We start from the raw sequence: 13,300 nt of genomic DNA on the forward strand, positions 1-13,300 counted from the left end.
TCTCTCACATTCAGCACTGGACACTCAATTCTTTATTGCACACCAATATCACGTGGTTGTGACTTTGTCACTAACTTTGGAAAGAAATTGGTTCAAACTTTTGTAAAATGCAAAATATTTTGTTATTTTCCAGCACAGGTCGAGATCCGTTTTACTGCCTCAATGAAATGGCGCAGAGTCCAGTGGGGAGTGACAGACAGACGCACACACACACATAGATACACACACACACTCCTTGCGCGCACACACAGATACACACACACACTCCTTCCGCGCACACACAGATACACACACACACACAGATACACACATACATAGATACACACACACAGGCACAGGCAGGCACACACACACACGCGATATGGGTGGCACTGTCCCTCTGTCTTCATCCCACCGATTACCTCTTCCCACCACACAATCTTCAGCTGATCTGGTGGAGGCTCCTGCCCATGGTCCAGATGGGCCAGTTCCCTCCCACAGTTAGATGTATAACGGTGTTTCTTGTCCAGTCAGGAGTCGGAACATGGCTGCTGGCATCGTCTTCATGTGGATCTAAGATTATTAAGAATTCAGTAATTAAAAATTACAACTTAAATATACCTATTTATTGCTGGGAGTGGGGGGGTGGGGAGGGGGGCTGGAGGCTGACGCAGGCTTTAAAAAGTGAATGGATCTCCTGTGGATTTGCTGTTTGGCGACGGGATTGTTTGATCGTGTAGTTCCGAATCTTTATAAAACGAAACAGTACAAAGTTAAATAAGTAAACCTTCTGGAGTTAAAGCTGATCTCATAGATCTGGACGTTGTATCAGAGAGGCTCTTCCCATCAATGGGTCTTACCTCACCCACAGAGTTCGACAGCGCCTGAACGATCTTTTCATGGGCAGTTGCCACGACACTCTGCCCGTTGATCTCGATGATACGGTGACCCACTCGGACTCCACCACGCTCCGCAATCCCACCTCGCATCAGGCTGCAGATCTGGAATAACAAACAGCCGTCACTGCCAATCCCTGGCTGTCCTCACACCTCCATCAAACGCCGCACAGACAGGACACATTAGAAACACTCAGACCGACGCTCCCCAGTTGCCTTGTGTTGAGGGAGATTGGCACGGCACTGAATCATTGATCACCATCTCAGCTCCAGATGTGATTATTGCAGACGGAATTCTCTCAGTATCCCAGCACCAGAAGTTTAACGCAATTAAATAATAGGAATAATAGCAAATTTGGAATTTAACCAGACAGATCCCGCTGTCAGTGAGCAGTGGCCACATCTGTCTTCTCCACAATTCCTACAGATCCCGGCTGCTCTTTTGTGTCACTTTCAGTATAATGAAATAGTTTAATGGAACTGAAAATGGGATTCTACACAGCAAATAGAGCCTGTGACTCGTACATCCCACTCTGAATGCCAACTCAAACTGCTGCAACTGAACAGAAAAAGCAATTACAGGATGGCAGGCTCAATGGGATTTTTTGTGGCAGATTCACAGATACTGTGAACCACACATTCCTCTCACGATGCTTGTCTGCTCTGCAATTTGCCCCAGTAGTCACCCAGGTCATCAGTACAATTTTAACAGAGCAGTGTGAAAGCTAGGGTAGCAGAGAAAAGCTCCCTCTACACTGTCCCATCAAACACTCCCAGGGCAGGTACAGCACGGGGTTAGATACAGAGTAAAGCTCCCTCTACACTGTCCCATCAAACACTCCCAGGGCTGGTACAGCACGGGTTAGATACAGAGTAAAGCTCCCTCTACACTGTCCCATCAAACACTCCCAGGGCTGGTACAGCACGGATTAGATACAGAGTAAAGCTCCCTCTACACTGTCCCATCAAACACTCCCAGGGCTGGTACAGCACGGGTTAGATACAGAGTAAAGCTCCCTCCACATCAGAACTCAAGCAGTACACACAATGCTGCATATTTTGGATGCTGCTCTGTTTTTAGAGGGACTGCTCACACCAACGGAGTTTGTACTTTTAAAATGTGTCTCAGGATCAAGTAAACCTGGAGCAATATTGAGCTTGAACAGGCAGCAGGAAGAGAGAGCAGAGGGGCAGAGACGGGAACAAAGAGGCGTCTGGGGCCAGGACATTGGGACTCATTTAGGAAACAGCTGGATGCTGTGATAAGGAGGCAGTCGGGTTGTTATTGTGAAGCGATGAGATGAAATGGGCTAACAGACATGAGCTTGCTGTTTTAGAATGTTGTACTCCTGCAATATTCTTTACGTCAGTTATCTGTTTGCACTCCATTGGGACCACTGACTAGATAATTTCACTGAATGCCTGCAAGTTTCAGTTTAAACTTCAAAGAACAGAGGTGAAAGGTTGACTATGTAATAGGTCAAAGTGCAATGCGATAAACACCCAGCCGAGCAGACTGGTTAGTGTTTGGTCGCAGGTTGTTTATCTGTCGCTGGGTTTTATAGATCGTTTTTCTCCTTTCAAACATTAAATTCATTGGTTGGAATCCAATGCATGGAATCTGATATTGTAAACCCAGTCCGCCCATACACCTGCTGTAGCCTCTCACTGCCACCTGCTGGTCATTCTGTACAATACACTCAGCCAAAATAACCTCACCACAAATACAGCACAGAAACAGGCCATTTCAGCCACCAGCCCATGCTGCTGCTCCACTCAAGCCTTCTCCCATTCTTCCTCATCTAACTCAATCACATTACCATCTATTCCCTTCTCCCTCGTGTGTGTATCTAGTTTCCCCTTAAATGCATCTATGCCATTGGCCTTAACCACCCCACCTGTGGCAGCGAATTCCACGTGCTCACCACTCTCTGGGTAAATATCCCCATTTGATTTCTTGGTATTGAGACCAATTCTGGGCCCAGAAGGATGTCAGAGGCTTGGAGAGGGTGGAGAGATTTACTGGAATGGTCCCAGAGATGAGGAACTTCAGTTAAATGGAGAGACTATTACAGAGAGATATTAGTGCATGCGTGACTTTCCTTGCACAGCATTTTAATGGACAGCATCCACATTTAAATAAGTGAACAATATCTCCATGAAAGTACCGGCTAAGTGACTAACAAACGAGAAACTAGCCAACAATTCTCGTACACCAATACCGGATATTAATACACGCACTGTCCCTGCAGGGCTGCTCACAACAGCTTATGAAGAGCCAGGGAGATCACATGATGGTGCAGGTAGAGAGAGAAATTTTATTTCCTTAAAGATAGATGAACAGAGCCCTGTGAAGGAATGCATCATCAGCCTCCGCGAACAAGAAGAATCTGCAGCAGTGATGTCTGGAGCTGCCAGCAGAGGGCGGTGCCGCCCCGTGAGTCAAGGCTCCTCTCACTCAGTCTGAGGTGCTAATTGGCAGAGTACAGAGAAGGTTACGCAGGCCCCATTAACCCAGGTAAGAGTCTGGGACAATTCAATCACTCACATCTCGAGATTCGATAGAACAGCGAGAGTGCAAATCTGTTAACAGCATGAAATGAGAACCGCAGGAGTTCAAAACATTTAAACAAGTGTTAGCCGTGGCTCAATTCTTGGCGCACTCGCCTCAGAGTAAAAAGGTCGTGAGTTCAAGTCCCACGCTAGAGATTTGAGCACAATCCAGGCTGACACTCCCAGTGCAGTACTGAGGGAGCGCCGCACTGTCGGAGGGGCAGTACTGAGGGAGTGCCGCACTGTCGGAGGGGCAGTATTGAGAGAGGAGCCGCACTGTCGGAGGGGCAGTACTGAGGGAGCGCCGCACTGTCGGAGGGGCAGTACTGAGGGAGCGCCGCACTGTCGGAGGGGCAGTACTGAGGGAGCGCCGCACTGTCGGAGGGGCAGTACTGAGGGAGCACCGCACTGTCGGAAGGGCAGTACTGAGGGAGCGCCGCACTGTCGGAGGGGCAGTACTGAGGGAGCGCCGCATTGTCGGAGGGGTGGTACTGAGTGAGTGTTTATATTGGCGGCCCAGTATTTACAGATCATGGCCGGGCTCCCTGTACTCACAATGCCGTTCTGTACACTGAAGCCCAGCTGGTACTTGAGGTCGGGCCGTTTGATGAGCACGGTGGTGACAGGCGGGCAGCTCACAATGTTCAGCTTAACCTGAACCTGATTCTTCAAACCCTGGAAAACAAGAAACATTGTTAAATCACCAGGAGTGGAGGGTCTGAAACATCGACCTCAGGGACTCCCAGGATCAATCCCAAATCTCATCTGGGGCTAAACTACAAGGGTTAGAGGTCATCTCGTCCCTGGGCTGAGCAACTGATCACTGTGGGTGTGAGGGAGTCTCTGGGTTTGTATGTTTGTGCACACGAGACTGAGCGAGCGACAGAGCGAGCGCGAGTGACTGTGAGTGTGAGTGAGTGAGTGAGTGACTGAGAGTGATGTGTGAACACGTGAGTAATGGGCATGGGTGAGCTTCTCAATGGGCCCCAACAGACAGCACCCTCAGAACAGGTGGACGGTCACTTGAGGGAGGGAAGGGAGTTCAGGACAGCTTGACCGTCTCAGACCACGGTTGGGGGGGGGGGGTGTCAATCAGGGACACGTGACTCACGATCAAATTGCACCAATTATCCTGCCTCCTCTCCACTGACCGGATTTAAGCCGAGCACTCGGAGCACAGGGTACAGTATAACTATCATCCCTTGTACACGTCAGGCAGTAGGTGGTACCTTAATTATTCCTTGGCAGGTGGCGAGTGGAAGGCCGACCAAGCTGGTGCCGTTGATGGACATGATCTGGTCTCCGATACTCAGCTTCCCCGAGCGAGCGGCCGGGCCGCCATTCATCATGTTTGCCAGGATAACGGTGGGGAGGATTGACCCCCACCCCGACTCCACAATCACAACCCCGAAGATCTCCCCCTTCAGCTTCTCCACGTGTAGCTGTGGAAACAGTGAGGGAAGGGAAGCCCAACAGGTACTGGGTATCAGTCATTCACAACCTCATTATAGTTAACAGCTACTCAGTGTCTTCATCCTCTTTAACAACAACCTCGAGGCAAATGGGAGAAGGCGCAGGGTCAGGGGTCGGGTGCAGGGTCAGGGGGCGGGCGCGGGGTCGGTCGGGGGGCGGGCGCAGGGTCGGTGCAGGTCGGAGGTCGGCGCAGGGTGGGTGCAGGGTCGGGGGTCGGCGCAGGTCGGAGGTCGGCGCAGGGTCGGGGGGCGGCGCAGGGTCGGGTGCAGGGTCAGGGGGCGGGGTTGGTCGGGGGGCGGGCGCAGGTCGGAGGTCGGCGCAGGGTCGGAGGTCGGCGCAGGGTGTGGCTATTTTAAACGGCTGGCCGAGTTATGGAGTGATTTGAAACTAAGGACAAAGTGTGTCAGGGTTGTGTGTCGGAGTGAGCAGCTCGGGGCCGCGAGGACACCGCAGGAATGGGAGGCGGCTTGGATTTTGTCGATGTCGAGCTGAAGGAGGTTTTGAAATCAAGGCAGTCAGAATCTGAGACGGGGCGGGGGAGACGCTGACTCTGTGAATACAGACAATGTCACCAAGGGGTAACATGTCGACAGTACATGGTAGCAGCCTGAGGATTTGGCCCGAGGCTGGAGAGATGGACGGGGTGAGGGGGGAGGTGGGGAGCTGAGGGGGAGAGGGATTCCTCCAGTACTCAACTCAACACTGCTCCAATACCTACTTTACTCTCTTTATTGGGACTAACCAGAAGCCACCCCTGCTGGTGGGCTGGTGGTGAACACACTGGGAGGGATAGGAGCAGGACGGTGAGTGTGTGTGGCTGTGCTGACTGGACGATGGGGATTAACTGAGGGTCAAAGTGGCTAAAAAGGTCATGGAAGGTGAGGAGAGCCTCAAAGCACCCTGGAGTGAAAGGGCGGGTTCAAGGGCAGCAAGAAAAGAGAGGGTTCAGGGTGGGTTTGAAAGGAGGGGAGGGGGGCCGACAGTGGAGACCATCGCAAGGCGAGAGAGAAATATTGATGTCAGTGAGCATGGGCCAAGGGATGGGCTGTGACTCAGAGCAGGGCCCAAAGGGGCCATTTCACTCGGAACAGGCCCCAGAAAGGTTGGTACCACACTGGGGTCAGGGCAGCTCCTCTGGGACTCTGCTAACACACACTGTCGAGTGGAGGAAGTTTGACCCTAATGGGGGTCGTGTAATGGGGGGGAGGGAGGGGGGCGCGTGTGATTGGGACGGCGCACAATGGGGTGGGGGTGGGGGGGGGGCGTGCAATGGGGGCAGACGTGCTCCACGCGGGACAGGCCAACACACCTCCTTGCAGTTGGCGGAGTTAGAGAAGTGGATGAGGTCATCGTTGTACATCTCCTGCGTGTTGATGATGTCACTGTACTCCTTTTGGCTGAGGTCCTCGGGGTTAATCCCATTGGCTCGCAGGAACTCTTGGTAGGCCACACTAAACGCCTGTCCAATGGACTGAGCTATCAGTTGTGCCTGCAAAGATACAAGACATGTCACTAAACACAACATTTCCACAATAATGTCGCAGTTCACAGCCTGAGAGCGGATGTGGTACATTCCTGAGGCCCACAGACTGGATCAATCCCTCGCCCTCATTCACTCAGCCACTCACTCAACAATCAGTGGCCCTAAATGTAATCAAATATTTAATAATAGCCAGCAGTGTGGAGGTCCCCGGGATTTACACGTGCGCTGTGGAATTGACCCACTGTACAAGGACCAGGCTGTCTCCCAGAGAGCTGATCGGCTGCAGCAGCTGCACGCAGTGTTCCACATGGCCCGTTCTGGATTTGCAGAATCAACCAGAATTCCACATCCCATCACTGACCGTGAGTGTGGGCGCAAGGCCAGGTGACCGGCACCGACCGTGACCTGCACCAACCGTGACCGGCACCGACCGTGAGCGACACCGGCACTAACCGTGAGCGACACCGGCACTGACCGTGAGCGGCACTGACCATCAGCGTGAGGCCAGATACACCACGATGGAATGCCTTGCTGACATGCCACATTCTCATTGCCTGTGGGGCTGTAACCGAGCAGGAGGCAGAGGGAAATGGGAACAGCTCTCCTCATACTCACATCCTCAGACTCGAAGACGTGGCACACCATCTTGTACTGCTTCTTGCCCTCCTGCGTCCCGGGTGTGGTCTCGATACAATCCTGGGAGGCAGCCCGAGGCACGCGCCGCCGAGCCATCAGAACAACAATATTCCCGATATCAGCAATGTAGGAGATTGTGCGCAGGGCATGGTCCATCATCGGCTCCTGGAACAAGACATACACTGGGATTAGTAGCTGCTGACAGTTCCCACACACCACAGCCCTTAACCAATGGGCTTAGAGAAATATCAGAGCCTCTTATAACAGCATAAGAAATAGGAGCAGGAGTCGGCCATTATCCTGAGACTTTGCCCCCTGGTTCTAGGCTCTCCGTTACCCTGGACCCGCAGCTCCCTCTGCCCGAGGAGCACAGGTCAGTCCAGGAACTGATGGTCATTTCTTCTACTATTCTGTAGGTTGACAGTAAACAATGTGTCAGCCTGGCTCAGTCAGGAGCACTCTCACCTGAGACTGGAGCACGAAATCCAGGCTGACAACTCAGTGCAGCACTGAGGGAGCGCCGCACTGTCGGAGGGGCAGTACTGAGGGAGAGCCGCACTGTCGGAGGGGCAGTACTGAGGGAGAGCCGCACTGTCGGAGGGGCAGCACTGAGGGAGCGCCGCACTGTCGGAGGGGCAGTACTGAGGGAGAGCCGCACTGTCGGAGGGGCAGTACTGAGGGAGAGCCGCACTGTCGGAGGGGCAGCACTGAGGGAGCGCCGCACTGTCGGAGGGGCAGTACTGAGGGAGAGCCGCACTGTCGGAGGGGCAGTACTGAGGGAGAGCCGCACTGTCGGAGGGGCAGTACTGAGGGAGCGCCGCACTGTCGGAGGGGCAGTACTGAGGGAGAGCCGCACTGTCGGAGGGGCAGTACTGAGGGCGAGCCGCACTGTCGGAGGGGCAGCACTGAGGGAGTGCCGCACTGTCGGAGGGGCAGGACTGAGGGAGTGCCGCACTGTCGAAGGGGCAGCACTGAGGGAGTGCCGCACTGTCGGAGGGGCAGTACTGAGGGAGAGCCGCACTGTCGGAGGGGCAGCACTGAGGGAGTGCCGCACTGTCGGAGGGGCAGCACTGAGGGAGAGCCGCACTGTCGGAGGGGCAGCAGAGGGAGTGCCGCACTGTCGGAGGGGCAGCACTGAGGGAGCGCCGCACTGTCCGAGGGGCAGTACTGAGGGAGAGCCGCACTGTCGGAGGGGCAGTACTGAGGGAGAGCCGCACTGTCGGAGGGGAAGAACTGAGGGAACGCCATACTGCGAGTTACCTGCGAGTCTGCGTTTAGAACTTTAATCCTCTGTGTGGAGATGAAGAGATCGACTTCCGTCATTGGCTGAGAATCTCCCTCCGAGCCCTGTAAGAGAAGAGAAAAGTTCACAAGTTGATTGCTTCAGCCCGTGCTGAATCCAGACCTGGGCTGATAATGATTCAGCCGCCCGTTATACATCTCTCCGGATTTTAGTGTCCATTGAAGTCAATGTACAATGCAACACGTAATTAAACTGAGCTGCTCCCGTGTCCCGTTAAAACAATACACACGGATCGCAGGAAGGATTGCGACACAGGGACAGACACTGCAGGCTGGCTACTCACCCCTTTCTTCTTGGTTTTTGTTGTTTTCTGCAACCTCTGAACGTCAAAAAAATATTAAAAAGACAAAGTTAGATATTGAGAGATGGTGCACCAAATACTGACATAGTGTGTACCTGGTTACAGTGTGTGGGGGGGGGGGGGTAGAGGGAGGGAGCGGGGGAGAGAGGGAAGGAGGGAGCGGGGGACAGAGGGAAGGAGGGAACGGGGGAGAGAGGGAAGGAGGGAACGGGGGAGAGAGGGAAGGAGGGAGCGGGGGAGAGAGGGAAGGAGGGAGCGGGGGAGAGAGGGAAGGAGGGAGCGGGGGAGAGAGGGAAGGAGGGAACGGGGGAGAGAAGGAAGGAGGGAACGGGGGAGAGAAGGAAGGAGGGAACGGGGGAGAGAAGGAAGGAGGGAACGGGGGAGAGAAGGAAGGAGGGAACGGGGGCGAGAAGGAAGAAGGGAACGGGGGCGAGAAGGAAGGAGGGAAAGGGGGAGAGATGGAAGGAAGGAGCAGGGGAGAGAGGGATGGAGGGAACGGGGGAGAGAGGGAGCGGGGCGGGGGGGGAGAGAGGGAGCGGGGCGGGGGGGGGGAGAGGGAGCGGGGCGGGGGGGGGGAGAGGGAGCGGGGCGGGGGGGGGGGGAGAGGGAGCGGGGCGGGGGGGGGGAAGAGGGAGCGGGGGGGGGGGAGGGAGAGGGAGCGGGGGGGGGGGGGGGGGAGAGAGAAAAGCAGGGGAGAGAGGGAAGGAGGGCGTGGGAGAGAGGGAAGGAGGGAGCGGGGGGGGAAGAGAGGGAAGGAGGGAGCGGAGAGGGAAGGAGGGAGCGGGGGGGGAAGAGAGGGAAGGAGGGAGCGGGGGGGGAAGAGAGGGAAGGAGGGAGCGGGGAGGGAAGGAGGGAGCGGAGAGAGGGAAGGAGGGAGCGGGGGGAGGGAGGGAACGGGGGGGTGGGAGGGAGCGGGGGCGAGGGAGGGGGGGAGGGAGGGAGCAGAGGAGGGGGAATGGGGAGAATGGGGGGGAGGGAGGGTGGAAGGGGGGAGGGGGAAGGGGGGAGGGGAGGGGGGAAGCGGGGGAGGGGAGGGTGGAAGGGGGGAGGGGAGGGTGGAAGGGGGGAGGGGAGGGTGGAAGGGGGGAGGGGAGGGTGGAAGGGGGGAGGGGAGGGTGGAAGGGGGGGAGTGAGGGAGGGGGGGGGAGGGGAGGGTGGAAGGGGGGAGGGGAGGGTGGAAGGGGGGAGGGAGGGGGGGGGAGGGGAGGGTGGAAGGGGGGAGGGAGGGGGGGGGGAGGGGAGGGTGGAAGGGGAGGGTGGAAGGGGGGAGGGAGGGGGGGGGGAGGGGAGGGTGGAAGGGGGGAGGGAGGGGGGGGAGGGGAGGGTGGAAGGGGGGAGGGAGGGTGGAAGGGGGGAGGGGAGGGGGGAAGGGGGGAGGGGAGGGGGGAAGCGGGGGAGGGGAGGGTGGAAGGGGGGTTGGATGGAGCGGGAGAGGGATTTACAACAGCCCAGAGTGCTCGGAAATCTCACACTCAGGTCTCCAGCCACTGCTGCTGTCTGCACTGTGGTTGTGTGTGGATCTCGGGTTAGGACAGGATCAGGATTAGTGGTGAGGCCCTCCAAGGTCAAATATCCTACTCTCAGTGTTCACACATCAGGAATGGCCACTTTAACAACAGCGCCTGTGGAAGCAGCACCTGTGAGGGCAGAGATTGTCATGTAGGTATGCTTGGGGTTACTAGCCACCAGGTGGCGCGACTGACGGAGGTCATTGGTCTGCACGCACGTGTGTACAGCCCAGGTATAAAAGGCAATATAATGTAATCGCTTTGGGCCCTAATAAAGCAGGGCCAGGTTTGTGCCTGTGTTAGTTTACAGTATTCAGTCTATCCAGTTATTACATACATAACATTTGGTGACGAGGTAACTTAAGAACCTTCACATGCAAAAATGAGCACAATTGGAATTCTGGAGAGATTCGTGGAGGGAGAGGACGGGGCAGATTTTGTACCTCGCCTGAACCAAGTACGTCGTGGCCAACAAAATGGAGGAACCCACTGACGCAGTTAGGCGCAGGGCGGTCGTCCTCATGGTTTGCGGTTCGAAAATCTATGGACTCAAAGAATCTTCTCTCGCCTGCAAGTCCAACGGACAAGGACTACGAGGAATTGTGTGCTCTGGTTCGTGACCATCTCAAACCAGAAGAAGGCATCATCATCTCACGATATTGATTCTACAAGCACGTTCGTTCTGAGGGCCAGGATCTGTCGGAATTCGTTGCCGACCCAAGACGTCTAGCTGGATCAAAAACGCGTTGAGAGACATGCTGCGGGACTTCTTTGTAATCGGCATCGACCACGAGGTGATCCTGTGTAAGTTACTGGCGGCAGAGACGCTGGATTTGAGCAAGGCCATCACGATTGCCCAGGCATGCATGACAACGGACAAAAACTTAAAGCAGATATGATCAAAAAATCAGAGCTCGGCAAGTACTGTAAACGAGATTGTATCGTCGTTTGCGAGAGCTGCATATGGTAGGACCTACTCAACTGATTATGCGAAACCTGTGCCTGCTCAAAGTCCGCCAACAGGCATGAATCCGATATCACCGTGTTGTGGGGACAATCATCGGCCTCATCAGTGTCAGTTTAAACAGTATATTTATAAAGGCTGTTCGAGACTGGGGCATCTCCAGCGCATGTGTCCGCAACTGAGCAAGTGTGCTGTGACACACCACGTGGAGGATGATGACCAGTGTGGCGCGGATCCGGATATGCAATCCGAGACACCACAGGAGGAAGTGTATGGACTGTATTCGTTCCTAACAAAGAGCCAACCGATACTGATTCATGTGAAACTTAACTGTGTGCCGATACCGATGGAATTGGACACGGGTGCGAGTCAATCAAGAATGAGCCAGAGGACATTCGGCAGGCTGTGGACACGAAGCTGAGTCCAGTCAATGCCAAGTTGCATACGTACACTAAAGAACTCATAACGGTGATTGGCAATGCAGTAGTCAAGGTGTCGTAGGATGGTGCGGTTCATGATTTACCGTTATGGATTGTTCCAGGCAATGGTCCAATGTTGTTCGGCAGGAATTGGCTAGAAAAAAATCAAATGGAATTGGAACGTTGTCGTTGGAGGATGATACTCCATGTGCTCAAGTGTTGAGCAAGTTCCCCTCACTGTTTGAACCAGGCATCGTCAATTTCACGGGAGCCAAGGTGCAGATCCACGTGGACTCAGATGCAAGACCCATCCATCATAGAGCTCGGGCAGTTCTGTACATGATGAGGGAGAAGGTCAAAATTGAACTGGAGGGATCATATCACCGGTCGAATTTAACGAATGGGCCAGCCCCATTGTTCCTGTGTTGAATGATGGCACTGTCAGGATTTGTGGAGATTACAAGGTTACGATCAGCGAGTTTCGAAACAGGATCAATACCAGTTACCGAAGGCTGATGACCTGTTTGCAACGCTAGCCGGGGGAAAGTTGTTCACTAAACTTGATCTGACGTCGGCCTACATGACACAGGAGCTGGTCGAGACGTCGAAGAAACTTACGTGTATCAACACTCAAAGGACTGTTTACAACAGGTGCCCTTTTGGAATTTGCTTGGCTGCAGCCATATTTCAGAGGAACGTGGAGAGTCTACTGAAGTCTGTCCCTAGAACCGTCGTGTTCCAAGATGACATCCTGGTCACGGGTCGTAACACTGCCGAACATCTGAACAACCTGGAAGAGGTTCTACATCATCTGGACAAAGTGGGACTCAGACTGAAACGTTCGAAGTGCGTCTTCATGGCACCGGAAGTCGAATTCCTGGGGAGAAAAATTGCTGCTGATGGCATCAGGCCTACGGACTCAAAAACCAAGGCCATCAAAAATACACCCAAGCCTCGGAATGTGATGGAGCTGCGTTCGTTCCTTAGTCCACTCAACTACTTTGGTAATTTCCTATCTAGACTGAGCACTTTATTAGAGTCACTGCACATACTGCTAAGAAAAGGTGACAACTGGATTTGGGGTGCGTCTCAAGATAGAGCTTTTGAGAAAGCTACTAATCTGCTTTGCTCTAACAAGCTGCTGATATATTATGATCCGTGTCAGCGTCTAGTATTGGCCTGTGATGCTTCGTCATATGGGGTTGGTTGCGTGCTCCAACAAGCTAATGAGTCGGGTAAACTACAACCTGTTGCGTATGCTTCTAAAAGTTTGTCAAAGGCGGAAAGAGCCCACAGCATGGTAGAAAAAGAGGCATTAGCCTGTGTGTATGGGGTTAAAAAGATGCATCAGTACCTGTTTGGTCTTCGGTTTGAACTGGAAAACGATTACAAGCCACTCATTTCATTGTTTTCGGAAAACAAAGGTATCATTACCAATGCATCGTTTCGCATCCAGAGGTGGGCGCTGACATTATCTGCCTATGATTATGTCATTCGCCACAGACCTGGCACTGAGAATTGTGCCGATGCACTGAGTCATCTGCCGTTGCCCACACCGGACCTACTGTTAAGTTATGGATGCTTTTGAAAGTGAAGGAACCCCTGTCACTGCTCAACAAGTTAAGACCTGGACCAGCCAGGACCCAATATTATCGGTTGTAAAACATTGTGTCCTTAGTGGGGATTGGTCTGCCATACCCAAGAAAATGGGTGATGAGACCAAACCTTACAACCGTCGCAAAAACGAACTATCCATTCAGTCAGATTGTTTACTGTGGGGTAATC

The 13,300-nt window shown here is 54.0% G+C and overlaps 2 protein-coding genes across 4 annotated transcripts in view; one reads left to right on the forward strand and one right to left on the reverse strand.

The window, feature by feature from the left end:
- The window catches only part of fam189a1 (family with sequence similarity 189 member A1), a 56,499-nt gene extending 56,333 nt beyond the window's left edge, over positions 1–166 (forward strand). Inside the window, exon 6 of the mRNA XM_070863942.1 lies at positions 134–166. Within this exon, the coding sequence (XP_070720043.1) occupies positions 134–166 (33 nt within the window). The remainder of the gene's footprint in view (positions 1–133) is intronic.
- Positions 7–13,300, reverse strand: part of apba2b (amyloid beta (A4) precursor protein-binding, family A, member 2b) — a 47,673-nt gene continuing 34,379 nt past the window's right edge. For 2 of the 3 annotated variants that reach the window (XM_070864873.1, XM_070864874.1), the window contains exons 6-13: positions 8,607–8,642; positions 8,281–8,367; positions 7,000–7,185; positions 6,211–6,390; positions 4,658–4,870; positions 3,984–4,103; positions 840–980; positions 7–552 (exon numbers count right to left, since the gene is read on the reverse strand). In XM_070864873.1, the coding sequence (XP_070720974.1) occupies positions 481–552; positions 840–980; positions 3,984–4,103; positions 4,658–4,870; positions 6,211–6,390; positions 7,000–7,185; positions 8,281–8,367; positions 8,607–8,642 (1,035 nt within the window). In that variant the 3' untranslated portion in view covers positions 7–480. The remainder of the gene's footprint in view (positions 553–839; positions 981–3,983; positions 4,104–4,657; positions 4,871–6,210; positions 6,391–6,999; positions 7,186–8,280; positions 8,368–8,606; positions 8,643–13,300) is intronic. The other variant, XM_070864875.1, reaches the window with a different exon arrangement.

This window comes from Pristiophorus japonicus, chromosome 21 (assembly GCF_044704955.1).
Source record: "Pristiophorus japonicus isolate sPriJap1 chromosome 21, sPriJap1.hap1, whole genome shotgun sequence".
NCBI lineage: Eukaryota > Metazoa > Chordata > Chondrichthyes > Pristiophoridae > Pristiophorus > Pristiophorus japonicus.